The sequence below is a fragment of the Gopherus evgoodei genome, chromosome 10 (genome assembly GCF_007399415.2).
Source record: "Gopherus evgoodei ecotype Sinaloan lineage chromosome 10, rGopEvg1_v1.p, whole genome shotgun sequence".
In the NCBI taxonomy this organism is placed as follows: Eukaryota; Metazoa; Chordata; order Testudines; family Testudinidae; genus Gopherus; species Gopherus evgoodei.
The window spans coordinates 22,545,918-22,564,008 of NC_044331.1; the positions used below are offsets into that span (position 1 = coordinate 22,545,918).

Genomic DNA, 18,091 nt, shown 5'->3' on the forward strand with positions numbered 1-18,091 from the left:
TATCAAGCGCCATGGCGGCGCCACTCTAGGGGGCGACCTGCTGGCCCACTGGAGTTGCTAGGGTAAAAAGTCTTCCGACGAATGTGCACGCACGGCGCGCACACCTAACTGGAATGGATATGAGCAACACATCTCGAAGAACAACAGTTACAAAGGTGAGTAACCGTCTTTTTGCCCACCCCTGCCTTAGGCAGTGTTGCAGGGCAGCTGCTGCTAGGGAATCCCTGACGTTGCAGCTCCATTAGAGCCGCAATACCCAGGGAAAGGAAAAATTAAGAATCCCATGTGGATTCTGTGGTATTCTAGGTCCAGGGGGTTTGAACTCCTTGCCTCTTCTGTGTGCTTTGAGGCAGTGGTTCTCAACCAGGGGTGTCTGTACCTCTGGGGGTACACAGAGATCTTCAAGGGGTTATATTAACTTAACTAGATGTTTGCCTAGTTTTACAATAGGCTACATGAAAAGCACTAACAAAGTCAGTACAAACTAAAATTTAATACAGACAGACAATGACTTGTGTATATTGCTCTATGTAGTATACACTGAAATATAAGTACAATATTTATATTTGTTGATTTATTTTATAATTGTATGGTAAAAATAAGAAAGTATCTGATTTTTCAGTAATAGTGTGCTGTGACACACTTGTATTTTTTGTCTGATTTTGTAGGTTTTAAGTGAGATGAAACTTGAGGGTTTGATAGGAGTTGTTAGGAAGATGGGTTAAAACTTGCAGGTTATTTCTGTGCAGGGGAGACTAGAGTCCTAAACTGAAAGTATTTAAAGAGCTCTTAATGTATCATCTTAAGTAAAATGTAGACTTAAAAAAAAAAGTCCAGCCATTTTTGAAGTGCAGTTAAGCACAATGATCAGACATATTCCCAACAAAAAAAAAAGGTCTTTTGTAGATGTGGATTTTCTGTGAAAGAAATGGACTGGAGAAACTAGGGAGTTCTAGTTGGTATGCTAGTAAGTTTCCACTTGTATGTTCAGTATTCTGTTTCCATATGCCAGACTTTTCCTCAAAAATTTTTGAACCCAGCAGCAACAGAATAACATTTGCTCCTGTATTCTTGTACTTAGTATTTAGTGATAGGAAATGGAACTTGAAATCACACTGAGGACCCAAACACTGATCACTAATTTACAAGTTTTCTGTGAAGTAGAGCGAGAGCAGAAAGAGCAAAGGCATCAGCTTTTCATTGTGCATTAACAGTAGCTACCCTGAAGTAATAGCAGATTAACAGGAGTTATCACATGTCCTTTTGTACTCAGGGTCTCTCTTGTTTACATTTAGATCTTTAACCTGGGATTACTCAAAATAAACAAATTATGTATTTTTCAATGTTTTTAAAAGCAGTCAATTCTATGTACAACACTACTAAGTGATGTTTGTACGAATTTTGCTTTCCTTTACCACCTACACTTACATGTTTATTGGAAATTCAGTGAGTATCTGTGAATTCTAGAGAATTTTAATATGCTTTTTTCCTGAGTCTTAACATTTTACTCATTCAATCTGTTCCAGATTGCAGCATCATATGGAAATGCTATTTGTATTTTTGAACCTCTTGGTATAAATTCTCACAAAAGAAATTGTGTAAGTATGTATTACATGATTAAACTATGTCTTGTGTTGTTGAAGCAGATAAAAATATGCCTACCACTTGTTAAAGCCCCATTAGACTGGAACAAGGGAGATTAACTGAGAAATATGTTCATGTTAGACATATATATAGTTCAAATATTTGTATAGTGAGAAATCAGAATTAATTTCTTATTCTAAACAATACTGTCTAGCATATATCCCTTAAAATAAAAAGCTCTCCTTTGAAAATGAAGGTTAGAAAATATTATATTCCTTAGTTTTCACCTATTCTGTAGGAGTATTTTATTAAATGGAACATGGGTGATTTTTTTGTTTTTTGTTTATATTCCTCCTTCCCTAACCAGGGATACGGTATATAGCGAGTCCCTAGTATTCTGGATGATGCTAGCAATATTTGTTCGGAACATCATACCAAAATGGTGAATGTTCAGTTTTCTGCTGTTAAAAGAATTTCAGTGCTGCATTTCATCATTGCTGAATCGAGTATTTAATAATTGCATTCAACTGATTTACAATCTATTACAATCTGAATTTATTTTCAAAAGAATTAATAGAAATCTGAAATTTACATTTGTAAATTCATATAGAAAGTAAAAAATGCTGTTACTTTATTGCTTTTTTGCTGTTAAGAACTAACCTTTTATTCCTAATGTTTTTATACAACAGCAACTGAAGTGTCAGTGGCTTAAATCGGGGCAATTTTTCCTTAGTTCTATGACTTACAACTTAGCATGGGATCCTCAAGGTAATATGAAATTGATTAGTGTTTGTTCAAAATTTATAACTGTAGAATGATTCTAGTTACAAATATTTTTTATTTAAATAAAATTGGAGTGTGAATATATGTATATTAGATAAGCAATTCTCCAACTGTGGTAGGTACATTTCATGTGGTACACAGGTTGATATAAACTTTAGTATCCACTAAAAATCCATAGCAGTTTCTATTTATGAAGGGGCTACGCCAAGTACTTTTGAATTTTAGACATAGTATGAGACTAAACTTGTCTGTGTAGTCTCCTTTTTGTTTTCTTCAGCTTGCACATTGAAAAATTTGTAAGAGGGAGATTTGTAAATATCTTGGTTTCTGATACAGTGGTGATATTTGTGAAATTCTGCATGTCTTTCATCTACATTTTTGGTAGTGTAATTAGTTTTTGGCAGAAAAGATTCCCCATAGCCTACAAAATAAATTTTCTAATGGATGGACTGAATAACAAGGGCTTATCACAGAGAGTAACAAGACATATTTTAATTTAAATAGCTCCAAATAGTGGATTGGCTTACTGATATAAAGGGAAATAAATCTGGACAGTGGAAGAACAAATGTTTATCATCTGCCATTACAAATGCTTAAGTAATGTGTACTAAATGTTTGCACGTTTAAATGTAATATGAATCAGTAGCTGTGTCTTTTGGAAATACAAAATCAATATTGTTATTCATAAAATTATTGGGGTTTATTTTTAATTCAGAAGGTTTAATATCCAAAACAATATCAATTATTTTCATATTACTGTATTCATAATATCAGGGGAAAAAAGCACTCTTGCTTAAAATAGATGGTAAAAATCTAAAAAATTTAATAAAACCAACTGGAGCTGAGTGTGCCATGTCTGAATAATCTACTGTAATCAAAATGGACTTCATAAAGTTGTGTTCCTTGGCTATTTTTAATAACTTGTCAAATATGATACTCTACATAATCTTCCAATATAAATACATCCAGAGTTCCTCATTGTGTTCTACAACTTTAATTAATATTACTCACTTTTAGGTAACAGGCTCCTGACAGCAACTGACAACTTGCAGTTGTGGGCCCCTCCATGTAGTGACATTCTAGAAGAAGAGGAGGAAGAAGATGATGATCCTGACAGTCAGATCAAAGATGATAAAGTTCTCCCAGTTCTAAATGACTGGAAATGTGTCTGGCAGTGCAAGTAAGTGAATCTGTAAACTAAGATGTGTTAACTAGATGTAAAAGACCACATTTTAAACATGTGCCATTAAAAGCATTTAAATATGTAGAGCGCTGCACAGATACAAAATGTATATCTGCAGATATAAAGCGGATATCCATGGTGTCACAGAGTTCTAGCGACAACAAGCGAGACCAGCAGGGCCATGGCCAGTAACTGGGTCAGGAACCGCCATGGCAAAAGCAGCAGCATGTGTTGCAGGAGCCAGCGCCCAGCCCAGGCAGCTCTTCCAGTGTGGCTGAACCGCCCCCAGCCCTGCCTACTGGAGCGGGCACCAGGCTCATCGGCAGCTGTCCCTGGTTATGCTAGTATGTGCAAGAGGCTTGCACACTCCCAGACAGGAGACACACACTGCTGCATGATTAATAATAATAATGCTGGTTTTGAATATAGTGATGGAATAAGTGAGGAGATTAAAAAAAACAACAAAGAATTGAAAGAAGAAAAATGGGAAGAGGAAAAAGAATGGAGTCAAAAGAAAAAAGGTGGGTGGGGCGGGTGGGGGCAGGAGATGACAAAAAAGTAGACAGGCCCTTAAGCCAAGATATGGTGCATGGGGACCTGGGTAGAATGCTAATATGGTAATTTAAAGTGAAGGACACTCTAACCAAAAAAGGGCAGTGAACCACTGAGCAATGGAATTTTCTTTAGAGTTTACAGAATTACAAAAGAGTTTCAGATATATATTTCAGAAGGATATACAAGTTCAAGTACCCAGAAAAATTATTAAATATTGACTGACTGAATCATTTAATGCAATTAGAGGGGAGAACTGTCACCAGAATTTTAGTGTGTTAAAAGAAATACATCATTATAACCTAGTAACTTTTCCATACTTATATTTTTATGAGGTATAATCAGACAAATATTCTTTCCATGTGGGCCCCACTCTGTCCAGGTGTCAACCACCCAATTGAAGAGAGATTTACCTTTAAAGAAATTTTCAACCACTCGAATTGTATATTTGAATAATGTTAAGAATTTTTTCTTTAAACAACAAGTAGCTGTACAATATTTCCTCTTCAGCTCCCATTCTAGCAGTACTTTGTGTTGCTTTCCCAGAAGCATTCCAAAGTCTGTTAGGAGGGATGTGCATGTCAGCCTGTAAATCTAATATTCCAGCTGCATTTAACAAGGTTCCCTCCATACCCTTAGTTCCTGTCATGCTACTTTTGCCTTTGCTCTCATCTTGACTGTTCATTTAGTGTAATTTACATTTCTGTTTTAATTATTATTGTATTTGTTACATAGATTTTTAAGGCCAGAAGGGACTATAATGATCACATAGTCTGACCTGTTGTATAACAAAGGCCATAGAATTTCACTCAGTAATTACAGCATCCTGTCCATATCTTATAGTTGACCTAGAATGTATTTTTAGAAAGACGTCCAATCTTACTTTATAGACTTCAAGTGATAGAGAATTCACCATGTTCTTTGAAAAATTATAACAGTTAATTACGTCATTGTGAAAAATTTGCACCTTATTTCCAGTTTGAATTTATGTAACTTCTACTTCCAGCCATTGGCTCTTGTGATCCCTTTTTCTCCTAGATTAGAGTTAGATTGTGATCAAGTCAACTATTAACCTTTTCTTGGGTAAACTAAATAGGCTGACCTTATTAAATCATTGTAAGACAGGTTTTCCAGACCGCAAATCATTCTTGTGGCACTTTTCTGACCACCCCCCCAATTTCTCAACACCCTTTTTAAATTGTGGACATCAGAGCTGGACTGCCATATTCCAGTAATGGATCAGTGCTGTATATAGACGTATCCCCTCTGTACGCTTAATCAATATTATACATCCAAAGATTGCATTTAGCTGTCTTAATAACAGTATCCACTGGGAACACATGTAAAGTTGGTTATCCACTATGACTTATAAGTCCTTCTCAGAGTCTCTGCTGGGATACAGCGGACCATCCTGAAAACGTGACTGACGTTCTTTGTTCTTATGTCTGATCTTGCATTCTTGTGTCGTTTGAATGAGCTCAATTCACCAAGCTGTGGATGGAAGCCCCTTCCATCCTGGTTGAGCATTTTATATCACTCAGGCTTGAATATTCTCCGCTTACTGTTATAGTTCTCTGGCTTTGTCAGAAAAATCAGTGATTTGGTAGTCACTACTCCAGAATATTTTCAGAGGGTCACCATTCATCCAGATGTCCCTAACTTGTGTGATAACAGATGACTGCTGTTCTAGAGAGGAGTGTTCATTTATGCACTTGTGTGTGTCTTGGCTCTGAAAGCCAAAAGAAGCCAGCCTAAGCATCAGTAACTTGGAATTTTGGGCTATAAAATTGCCATCTGAACTTTCCTGCCATGAGAGGTCATTCAAACTATCATGGACTGAGTGGCTGCCATGTTCTAGATTAAATGAGAACTGATCTGTTCTTCAGTCCCGACTTAGAAGGTGCTCTGAGGGACTGGTATGACCAAAACAATATATTCTTCTGTTCTTTACTTGGCAGACAAGGAGATTTTCCAGGTGGGTGACTTATTCTACCAGTTTTAGGACAGCACAACTGATTCTTGAAAAATGCTGTGCTAAGCCCTCTCCTTTCCAGATGGGGGTTCCTTGAAATTAGGTGTCTTTGCTTCTTCAGGCAATGCCAAGTGCCTCAAATTTTGTTGAGAAAGAGTCCCAGACTAACTAGGAGATGCTTTTCTTTTGCACTTGGATCAAGAGCTTATGTGCATTTGCTCTGGCAAAAAAAAAAAAAAAAAGTTATTTTCTTCCCATTCTCTTTCTCAATGTGTCAGATATTTTTGTGCAAAAATAATCCTAAACTGCTATAGCTATTTTTAGCTGGATGCAGCACATAGCAGCTGAGACACATTGGAATGACTATAAATTATCAACATGCTTCACTTAAATATTACATAATGATATTTGATTAATTGTATAGTTAGAGCAATAATATTATAAAAATACATACACAGTAGTCAGTCAAGGTTTAAAGCTAAACTATCTTTCTTCCCTAGGACTGCAGTATCTGTACATCTGATGGAGTGGTCTCCTGATGGTGAATACTTTGCAACAGCTGGAAAGGTAAGGACAAATAACAACTAGCTAAATCTGCGGGTGTGGATTCATCACAAGCTTGATGATGATTAATATGCAAAAATGATGGACTGTGTGCAGTTATGTAGCCATAGTTAAGCAAAACTAATCCCAATATCTAAATAACCAAACAGTTTCAAATGTATAGTGAAGATTGAGTTTCAACTTCCATTCTTACCCTCCATTTCAGTTTTTTATATCTTTCTCAAACTGCTTTTGGGATTAAATTTTCAAGTAAGTATACATTTTTGGTTTATCTGAAGTCCTGTCACTTGAGTGATATTCTTCAGTTTACATTCTGATAGTTCAGCATTTGTTAGTCATATCACTAATTCCACTAAGGGAAAAGATGAGTTTGAGGAACAAATTTTTTTATTTACTTCAACTCTTAACTCTTCTCCTTAATGGTTACCTTGAGTCACCAGCATGGTGGTTATGTTGCTGTTATAGACCTCTGTGTGTGTGTGATTTCACTAGGAATGTGCCCACTGTAGTATCTTGGCTAGGTACTACATCTTAAGTTCTTCTTCGAGTGATTGCTCACATCCATTCCAGTTAGGTGTGCGCGCCGTGCGTGCACGTTCGTCGGAAACTTTTTACCCTAGCAACTCCAGTGGGCCGGCAGGTCGCCCCCTGGAGTGGCGCCGCCATGGCGCCCAATATATATCCCTGCCGGCCCGCCCGCTCCTCAGTTCCTTCTTACCGCTGTGTCGGTCGTTGGAACTGTGGAGCGCGGCATAGCTGTCCTCCACGTCCCTAGCTCTCCTAGTTATCTATCGTTTATCTATCATTCATCTCTAGTCCATTATAGTTGTTAATTAGTTGGTTAAGTAGATAGTTAAGTTAAATAGTTGTTAAGTAGTTCTTCGCCGGGGGCTTAGCCCTTCCCGGCACCCGGCGCCAGGCTCATGCCTGTTTCGCCGGGCTTCAAACAGTGTGCGGCCTGCAAGAAGCCCATGCCCTACCAGCGATCCCCACGAAGCGTGCCTGAAGTGCCTCGGGGAATCGCACAGATCCGACAAGTGCCGCATCTGTAAGGCTTTTAAGCCAAGGACAAAGAAGGAGAGGGATCAAAGGCTCCGGACTCTCCTCATGGAGGCGGCACTTGACCCGACGGCTTCGCAGGCCGTGATCTCGGTGCCAGCACCAGATCGCACCGGCACAGAGAAGACTCCCCGGCACCGACCCTCTCCGGCACCGGAGTCAGAACCAAGGCCGTCGAAGTCCAATACTCCGGCCAGGCAGACCCGGCTAGAGCGCCCGGCCTCGACATCGGCCGCGGCGCCGCCGGCACCGTCGACTCCGGGCCCGGCGGGTCCGTCGAGTCCGGTACCGCCGAGCTCCCCCATGAGATCTGGGGTTGAGATAATGGTCCCATCCACACCGGAGACCTTCGCCTTGGCTCGGGACCTCATAGCCCTGACTGAGCCCACTCGGCTGCCACCCCCAGTACCTCCGGTGCGGGTTGTGTCCAGAGGCAAGCCCATGATGTTGGCACCGCCCAGAAACTCTCGTTCACGATCCAGGTCCCGACGTCTTGGGCGCTCCAGGTCCCGCCGCCGCTCGCAGTCCCGGCACCGCTCCCCTCAGCGGTACCGGTCGCACTCGCGGCACCGGTCGACATCGAGACGATCGCGGTCAGGTTCCAGTCGCAGAGACCGGCACCGCGATTCCAGGAGCAGGTCCCGACGCTACTCGCCGCACCGTTCGACCTCCCGGCACCGAGCTGGTGGCAGGTCCCGGTCTCGGTCGACCTCCCGGCACCGAGCTGGTGGTAGGTCCCGGTCGACCTCCCGGCACCGAGCCGGTGGCAGGTCCAGGCACCGAAGCAGCGCCCGGTACCGATCAGGATCCCGGCACCGTGACAGAACCCGGTCCCGATCCCGATCCCGGCACCGATATGACTCCCGGCACCGGTCCCCGGCACCGAGACGATCCTCCGTGCCGACCCGCGCAGACCCTTACCATCCAGGGTCGGCCCCACCATGGCCCTCTAGACAGCCGTCCGTATCCTCCCAAACGGACAGCGGGTATGCGCTGGGCACCGACCGGCAGGCGGCGCTGTTCGGTGATCCGCCGCTGCAGGACCAAGGCCCACAACAGTGGGGATTCTGGACACCCTGGGCATACCATCAGGCCCAGGGCCCCCAGCAGCTCCCTGCTAGGCCGGCGACTGCGGAGCCGGAAGGGGAGGAAGGGTCCAAGCAGCAAGACTCCGCTGTGGCTCCTGAGGCAGAGGCGAGGGCTGAGGAAGACCCTCAGTTAGACACTCTCGTGCCTGGGGTCTCCTCATCCTCCTCCCCGGATGAGGCGGTGGCGGGTACCTCCTCCAACAGTCCCCCCCCGCTGGATCTCAGGGCGCACCAAGACCTCCTCAGGCGATTGGCTCAAAATCTGAGTCTGCAGGCAGAGGAGGTCTCAGAGATAGAGGATCCAATTGTAACCATCCTCTCTTCTGATGCTCCCACCAGGGTCGCCCTGCCCTTCATACGGACCATCCAGGCCAACGCCAACACCATCTGGCAGTCTCCGGCTTCCATCCCTCCGACAGCGAAAGGCATCGAGAGGAAGTACATGGCCCCTTCTAGGGGATACGAATATCTCCATGTACACCCGACTCCGTGTTCACTGGTGGTGCAATCAGTGAACGATAGGGAGCGTCATGGCCAGGAGGCTCCAGCCCCCAAATCCAGAGAAGCCAGGCGGATGGACCTCCTTGGCCGTAAGGTGTATTCGGCTGGGGCGCTGCAGCTCAGGGTCTCCAACCAGCAAGCCCTGCTGAGCAGATATGCCTTTAATTCCTGGGTGGCAGTGGACAAATTTAAGGAGCTGCTGCCACAAGATGCTCGCCAAGAGTTTGCGGCCATCTTGGACGAAGGCAAGAAGGTCGCACGCACGTCCTTGCAAGCCTCCTTGGACGCTGCGGACTCGGCTGCCCGTACCCTCGCGTCAGGAGTTACGATGCGTCGCATCTCCTGGCTGCAGGTTTCCGGCCTTCCGCCGGAGCGCCAGCATACTATACAGGACCTTCCTTTCGAAGGCCAGGGCTTGTTCTCTGACAAGACAGACCCCAGACTCAAGAGTCTGAAAGACAACCGGGTCATTATGCGGTCCCTCGGGATGCACACCCCCGTGACGCAGCGTAGACCCTTCAGGTCGCAGCAACAACAACAGCGCAGGCCGTTTTCCCAGTTCCACCAGCGGCAGGACCTTAACAGGCGCCGCGGCAGGAACGGAAGGCGCAGGCATTCGGGGAACCAAGGGGGGCAGAACCAAGGCTCCTCAAAACCCCCGCCTGGACCTAAGCCTTCATTTTGAAGGTGCGCCCGAGGGCGCAGTAACAGTTTCCCCTATGGATCCTTCCCCCCCGTTTTCCAACCGCCTTTCGTTTTTCCTCCCGGCGTGGTCCCAAATAACATCGGACCGCTGGGTCTTAAGCACGGTGCAGACGGGATACCGCCTACAGTTTGTTTCATTTCCTCCTTCCCGCCCTCCCTCGTCCCTCTTCAGGGACCCCTCTCACGAGCAATTCCTTCGGCAGGAGGTGCAGACGCTCCTCAGCAAAGGAGCTATAGAGGCGGTTCCGGAAAGCGAGAAAGGCAAGGGGTTTTATTCCCGCTACTTTCTGATCCCCAAGGCCAAGGGGGACCTCAGGCCTATCCTCGACCTGCGAGAGCTCAACAAATACCTGGTGAAGTTGAAGTTCCGCATGGTATCCCTGGGGACCATTATTCCATCCCTGGATCCGGGAGACTGGTACGCCGCCCTCGACATGCAGGACGCGTATTTCCACATTGCCATTTGGCCGCGCCACAGACGCTTCCTCCGCTTCGTGGTGGGGGCTCTTCATTATCAATTTGCAGTCCTCCCATTTGGCCTGTCCACGGCCTCGAGGGTGTTTACAAAATGCATGGCAGTTGTCGTGGCGCATCTTCGACGCAACCGTGTCCACGTGTTCCCTTATCTGGACGATTGGTTGATTCGGGGCACGTCGGAACAACAAGTCAACAGCCATGTCCGCGTGATCACCGGCATGTTTGCAAGTCTGGGCCTCTTGATAAACACAGACAAGTCCACCCTGAGGCCCACTCAGAAGGTGGAATTTATCGGGGCCGTCCTGGACGCCACTGTGGGCAGGGCCTTGCTGCCTCTGCAACGGTTCCAGACCATGGCGGCAATCGTTCAACGTTTGCGGTCAGCCCCATTGACGTCAGTGAGGACATGTCTAACCCTGTTAGGCCACATGGCGGCTTGCACCTTTGTGACCGATTACGCTCGGCTCCGCATGAGGCCTCTCCAGCTGTGGCTTATCAGTCATTACAGGCCGGCAAGGCAACCGTTAGACATGTTAGTCACAATCCCCCAGAAGGTCTTAGATTCTCTCGGCTGGTGGCTAGACCAGTCCGTATTATGTGCGGGTCTTCCCTTCCACCCCTCTCAGCCCTCGGTATCCCTGACGACGGATGCCTCAGATCTAGGCTGGGGTGCCCACCTAGGGACCCTGCGGACACAGGGCCTGTGGTCTCAGGAGGAGGTGGGGCTACACATCAACATGCGGGAGTTGAGAGCGGTCCGCCTTGCTTGTCAAGCGTTCTGTCATCAGCTTCAGGGGCGTTGTGTCGCCGTGTTCACGGACAACACGACGACCATGTACTATATCAACAAGCAGGGCGGCACCAGGTCCTCCTCCCTGTGCCACGAGGCGATACGACTCTGGGACTTTTGTGTAGCCCACTCCATTCACCTCAGGGCTTCTTTCCTCCCTGGAGTACGGAACACGCTGGCGGATCGATTGAGCAGATCCTTCCTGTCACACGAGTGGTCCCTTCGCCCGGACGTCGCTCTCTCCATTTTCCGGAGGTGGGGTTATCCCCGGGTGGACCTCTTCACGTCCAAGGGGAACAGGAAGTGCCAAGCGTTCTGCTCCTTTCAGGGCAGGGAGCCGGGGTCGATAGCGGATGCCTTCCTCATCCAGTGGTCGACCCACCTGTACTATGCGTTTCCCCCGTTCCCTCTGGTCCACAAGGTCCTCCTGAAGGTGCGCAGGGACAGGGCTCTCGTGATCATGGTGGCCCCGGCATGGCCCAGGCAGCACTGGTACACCATGCTGCTGGACTTGGCCGTAGCCGACCCAGTTCCCCTGCCCCTTCATCCGGACCTGATTACCCAGGACCACGGGACCCTCTGTCACCCAGACCTGCAGTCGCTGCACCTGGTGGCGTGGCTCCTGCGTGGCTGACTGGTTCCGAGCTGCGCTGCTCCACGCCTATGAGGGAGGTGCTCTTGAGCAGCAGGAAACCGTCCACAAGAGCCACATATTCGGCGAAATGGAAACGCTTCTCCTGTTGGTGTGTAGAGAGAAATCTCCGCCCTATGGAAGTTTCGGTGACCGAAATCTTAGACTATGTTTGGTCCCTCAAAGGGCAAGGTCTGGCCTTATCGTCGTTGCGAGTCCACCTAGCAGCTATCTCCACCTTTCACCCGGGTGCGGACGGTCGCTCCGTTTTTTCTCACCCGACGGTGTCGAGTTTCCTTAAAGGGCTGGATCGTTTATTCCCTAACGTCCGTCCCCCTGCTCCGACCTGGGATCTTAACCTGGTGTTGTCCCGGCTCATGGGGCCCCCCTTTGAGCCGTTAGCTACTTGCTCCCTGCTCTACCTCTCTTGGAAGACTGCCTTTCTAGTAGCTATCACCTCAGCTAGACGGGTGTCGGAACTCCGAGCTCTTGTGGTAGACCCCCCATATACGGTCTTCCACAAAGACAAGGTGCAGCTGAGACCACACCCTGCATTTCTGCCCAAGGTGGTCTCAGCCTTCCACGTCAACCAAGAGATTTTCCTCCCGGTTTTTTTCCCAAAACCTCACTCCTCAGGCAGGGAGCAGCAGCTCCACTCGCTGGATGTCCGTAGGGCTCTCACTTTCTACATAGAGAGGACCAAACCCTTCCGAAAATCCCCCCAGCTTTTCGTGGCGGTAGCGGACCGTATGAAAGGGCTTCCTATCTCCTCCCAGAGGGTATCCTCTTGGGTTACGTCCTGTATCAGGACCTGTTATGACTTGGCCCATGTCCCTACGGGCCGTGTGACTGCGCATTCTACCAGGGCGCAGGCGTCATCGCTTGCTTTCCTCGCCCGTGTGCCCATCCAGGAAATCTGTCGGGCAGCGACCTGGTCATCGGTCCACACCTTTGCTTCCCACTACGCCCTGGTCCAGCAGTCAAGGGAGGATGCGGCCTTCGGAACTGCAGTGCTCCGTGCCGCGACTTCTCACTCCGACCCCACCGCCTAGGTATGGCTTGGGAGTCACCTAACTGGAATGGATGTGAGCAATCACTCGAAGAAGAAAAGACGGTTACTCACCTTTGTAACTGTTGTTCTTCGAGATGTGTTGCTCACATCCATTCCACACCCGCCCTCCTTCCCCACTGTCGGAGTAGCCGGCAAGAAGGAACTGAGGAGCGGGCGGGCCGGCAGGGATATATATTGGGCGCCATGGCGGCGCCACTCCAGGGGGCGACCTGCCGGCCCACTGGAGTTGCTAGGGTAAAAAGTTTCCGACGAACGTGCACGCACGGCGCGCACACCTAACTGGAATGGATGTGAGCAACACATCTCGAAGAACAACAGTTACAAAGGTGAGTAACCGTCTTATCCTTGTGATTAGAAAGTGACCAAAGGCTAGGCTTTGAAAGTCTTATTCTTAGTATATCTCCATCTGCTGTGCATATACATTTATACAGACAAGATTTCCTGACTACATAATTGCAGCAGATGGTACCAGAAACCCATTCTCTGCCTCTGTGTCAGAAGAGGCTTCCATTTAGGTTGCAACATATAGCTCTATTGGATGTATAGCTTTAATCATAACTCTTAACATTGCCGCCTGCCAAGCATTTCTGTTAGTCCTGCTTGCAGGATCTGTGGTCAAGCATATCTTGTGATCTCTTTTTGTGGGAATTTTATTTTTTAGCGAGGCTGTGAGGTCTGTAATAGATTTTTTTTTAAATTTGATTTCCTTCCATTTTCTTCTCCCTTCCTCAGTCAATCCTGCAACTGAGAGAGCTATTCTCCTATCATTGTGTAATTGTATTTACACTGATAATTATTAGGCACCTAGGCATCTCTTAACACACACCAATGCAGGTGTAGGTCAGTCTAACCTACTGAAAATCTGGTGAAAGGAACCTGAACAGGGTCAAAAGGGGAGGAGAGGAAGAAATTGGCTTGTAGTTTTATTTCTGATACTATCTGCTTCAGTTATGAAGCAGAGATTCTAAACAGCAGTGAGGACAGATTAATGAGGAGAATGTGAGAGAGAGAATTTCTAGGAGAATTTAAGAAAGATTTGGACAAAGAGAGTAAGGTAGCATGGAAGAATAATGTTCTTCCGTCTATTGGAAAGGCAAAAAGGCTACTGTTTAAATTCTTTCTCATGCTACTTTTAACACATTTCCATGCCTGCCTCTTCATTGGCTTCCAGTTTTTTATCCCTTCCAATTCATCCACCATGTCCTTACCTGAAAGACACTATGCAGACTTATCTGTGTTTCTCCAGACCATGCATAAGTGGCTTCCACACTTTTTCCTTCATTCTCTTTAATCATCTTTTTACTGCTCTCTTCATGTTTCTTTCATTGTCATTTTTAGACCTTCATTCATACTATACCTATATTTGGCTGTCTTCTTCTGTTTGTGCTACAACTGCCTTCACTGTCCTCCAAACCCTTTATAAAATTAACATCTAATAGAAATTAGTTTTCCTTTGTTCTCTCTCCCTCTTACCTTAATTGTGTGCCACATCTTATTTTGTCTGTCTTAGAGTATTTCTTACTAGGTAAGGAACTCTGAATGTATAGTGCTATGTATGAAGGATCTGATTCTTAGTTGGTGTAAAATTGGTGAATTACACCAACTAGATCTTTCCTTCTGTTAGACATTACATTAGTTTCCTGTGCACATTCAAATGATTGATCACAAATAAGCTAGCAGTCATTTTTTTGCTCATGCAGTTTTGATATATGCTGTCCACCATATCATCGTACTGTGTTGTATAACGTTTGGTAATTTTAAAAAAATGAAATTGAATAGGCTACTGTAAATTAATTCTCCACACACATTAAAAATATACATTTTTAATAAGTTTCCTCTAGGTATTGGTGGTGATGCTATATCAACATTTCAACTTGGTTTTAATTAACTATGTCATTAGATGTACACCACCAACATAACTTCATCCATACTTTTTGTGACATTTGTACTTGTAACCCATTCATCCTATGTATGTTTTTGTTTATTTTCCCAGGATGATTGTCTCTTAAAGGTATGGTATCCAATGACTGGGTGGAAGTCATCTCTTCTACCACGGGAGAGTGAAGAAAAGAAAAAAAGCTCAGCACTTGTTCACTTTTCCTTTGTTTATTTGGCACATCCTCGAGCGGTGACAGGATTTTCATGGCGTAACACTAGCAAGTACATGCCCAGGTTAGAAAGTTCCTGTGAGGAATTTTGATCAAAATTTTCAAGCCTCGGTGCTTCAAGTTAGACTCTTAAATAGGTATATGAATGAAAATAGCTTCATTTTCAGTGGTTTCTCATTCACTTTTTGGGCACATTTCTAAATTAGACCATGTCCATTATTGTACCTGCATCTAAATTTAGGCACCTTAATTTTAGACATCCAAGTTTAAATTTTGGCCTTTTCTTTGATAGTTTAAATATATTTATGTATTATACTGAAGATGTAATGCTTAAGGATGTGCACATATAATTTCAGCTTCTGTCTGTTACGATAGTTATTTAATTCAATCATCTAGTATTTTCCCTACTTTTTTTGAAACTAACACACATTTTCATTGAATTGTAGGGCCCCAATTCTGCAAATACTTATGTACATCTCACCTGTAATTTATTAAAAGATGACAAGACCTGAGTTCAAGTTACTGTGGTCTCTCTCTGCACTTTAAACATGTGCGTAGTCCCATTGACTTCATTGAGACTACTTGTATGCTTCAAGATAAGCATGTGTATAAGTATTGGCAGGACTGGGGCATAGGTCACCCTTTAGCAACCTCTTACTACTATTTGAAAAGTATCAACTTTTCTATACATTTCAAATAGTAGCGAACCATGATTGTAGGTTTCCGACTGTTTAGACAACCACTGTCAGTCACAGAATTGCATACAAATGTAAGAAGATCTAATAAAGAGAGATGAAAAGCTGTCAGGCTAGCTCCTTAGCTGCATCTATTGTGTGTGGGGGCAGGGGAGGAAGGGTGTTGCGAAGATGTGCAATATTAACATCAAGCCACCTTTTGTTCTGCCAGTCCTGGACCACCTGGGGACCAAAAGGGCACAAAGTAGCCAGAGCTGAAGTCATGGTATTTTATAACCCTTATAAAATTATAAGAAACTATATATAGATTTTAAATGTGGATCTTAAATTACATTTCAAAATATTTTAGAATGAATTTCTTCACTTACTTTCTAGGACCTGAATTCAGGGCCCTAAATATTAAGTTGACATTGCAGCCAAGAGGGATGGGGAATATAGCTCCTTGACTTGTTTTAGAGTGGTCACCATTAAAAAGGTTGCTTTTTTTTTTTTATGGTAACTACTGTATGTGTTAAAATGTTATCAACTATTACAGAGGGAGGATGGTATTTTGAAGGGTGAAGTTATGCAACCCTTATTACATTGGTGAATACTTACTCAAGCAAGAAGTCTGTTGACATCAGTAGTGCTATAAAATCTGATTTAAACTTTAGTACATTGTTAAGTGTAGGAAGCACAAGTATAAATCTTTTCTTCAGGAAATGTTACTATGGCATTGGAAGGAAAATCCGTGTAAATTGTTGTTAATTAACTAACTCCTTTCTAAAGCAGACATGGTAAATATAGTAGCTTAGGATTTCATTTTCACTCCTGTAGTGGTGCAATGTACATGCTCATACTTTACACAACCCAACAAACCAGATAATTATAACTGTAACTATAAACTTGCTTACAGTCGTGTTCAGTTAATTCATCTGAATTAATGTTACTATCTATAATTTGCTGTTAGCTAGGATATTTAAATTGTTACCACTATTATAAACACGTTTCAGTTCCAAGAACCTTCCAAGAAGCAGAACATAGCTCCCTAACACTTGTATGTTTTTGTATTTTCAGTTGTGTAACTGTACTTCGTTTAGTTACATGAGGTAACCCTGACGTGTTTATTTTCAGGGGGTCTGTCTGTAATGTGTTACTTACTTCATGCCATGATGGTATCTGTCGGCTGTGGGCAGAGACTTTATTACCAGAGGATAGTCTTCTGGGTGAGCAGATCTGTGAGACTAGCACTTCCAGCAGTAGCAGCAGCCTGTTGCATTCTGGAAGGCGAAAAGACAGAATACAGCATGCTCTAGAGGTACTGTTAAATATTTATGTTGCTAATTAATTTTTATTTCAGTAGTTAACATTTTGGGTATGTAAAATTTTTCAGGGATTTGGAAAACTGAAACCGCATGCAGTCTAGCTTTTAGTATACAGTAGATCAGAATGTAACAGTCAGAGTTCTTTCACATACACAGTTTACAACAGATAACTCAAGAAGAGAGACAATTTATATTTGTAGGCCTGAGAATAAAACCCTTAAGACTCAGATGAGAAATTGAATGAATCTGCTTCCTCCTCAGCTGAGTGTAGAGTTGTTAGGAGCAGATGATGTTAAATACTGCACAGTAATTAGTGGTTTCATTCTGGTTGGAGAATGAGATTACATAGTTGTGAAAACATCCATGGAAACCGAGCATTGAAACATTCTCTTGGATGCATGTAGGGAAAATATTATTTACCCCTTAATAAGGTTAAATAGTAGCATATAATTGAGATTTATTCTTTAAAAAATATAAAATTTCCAGCTCATTTGGTTTTCATTGCGTTGCTTAATAAGAAGACAGTTTCAGTACTGGGGAGATTTTTCAGCTTTCTCCAGGTAAAATGTATGCCATGAATACAAACCTTTTCTTTTGGTCTCTACGTTAATGTCTTTAAAGGGCTGTTCTGCTTTGAAAAATGTCTTTGCAAAGATGGCATTGTGGCGTTTCATGTTTGAGTCTCAGTGTTACCTGTATCAAATTTTTAGTTTAGAGGGAATAAACTACCAGTTTTGAAAACTCATCCTGGGCTATGAAAATCATACTGGGCTCTTCCCTTCTGGCATATCACCAGTAGCAAATATGTAGCAGGACAAATTATGCCCTCAGTTGAACTTTTAGAAGCCATTGTCTTTAAATTATGGTCTCAGTTATATTTGTGCAACTCCTGAAAGCTGAAGGATTTTATGAATTAATCAAGACAAGTGTGAAGATTATGTACAGTAATACAAAAATAATACAAATCCAAAGTGTGTTACAAAGTATGATGCCTCTGGAAGGTCATTGCCTCAAGGATCCATT

At 44.1% G+C, this 18,091-nt stretch overlaps 1 protein-coding gene across 6 annotated transcripts in view; it reads left to right on the forward strand.

Moving 5' to 3' along the window:
• DMXL2 (Dmx like 2) overlaps positions 1-18,091 on the forward strand; it is a 154,880-nt gene that overhangs the window by 22,158 nt on the left and 114,631 nt on the right. For all 6 annotated transcript variants that reach the window (XM_030576933.1, XM_030576934.1, XM_030576935.1 and 3 more), the window contains exons 3-8: positions 1,527-1,598; positions 2,274-2,352; positions 3,385-3,547; positions 6,575-6,641; positions 14,955-15,133; positions 16,878-17,061. In XM_030576933.1, coding sequence (XP_030432793.1) covers positions 1,527-1,598; positions 2,274-2,352; positions 3,385-3,547; positions 6,575-6,641; positions 14,955-15,133; positions 16,878-17,061 — 744 coding nt within the window. The remainder of the gene's footprint in view (positions 1-1,526; positions 1,599-2,273; positions 2,353-3,384; positions 3,548-6,574; positions 6,642-14,954; positions 15,134-16,877; positions 17,062-18,091) is intronic.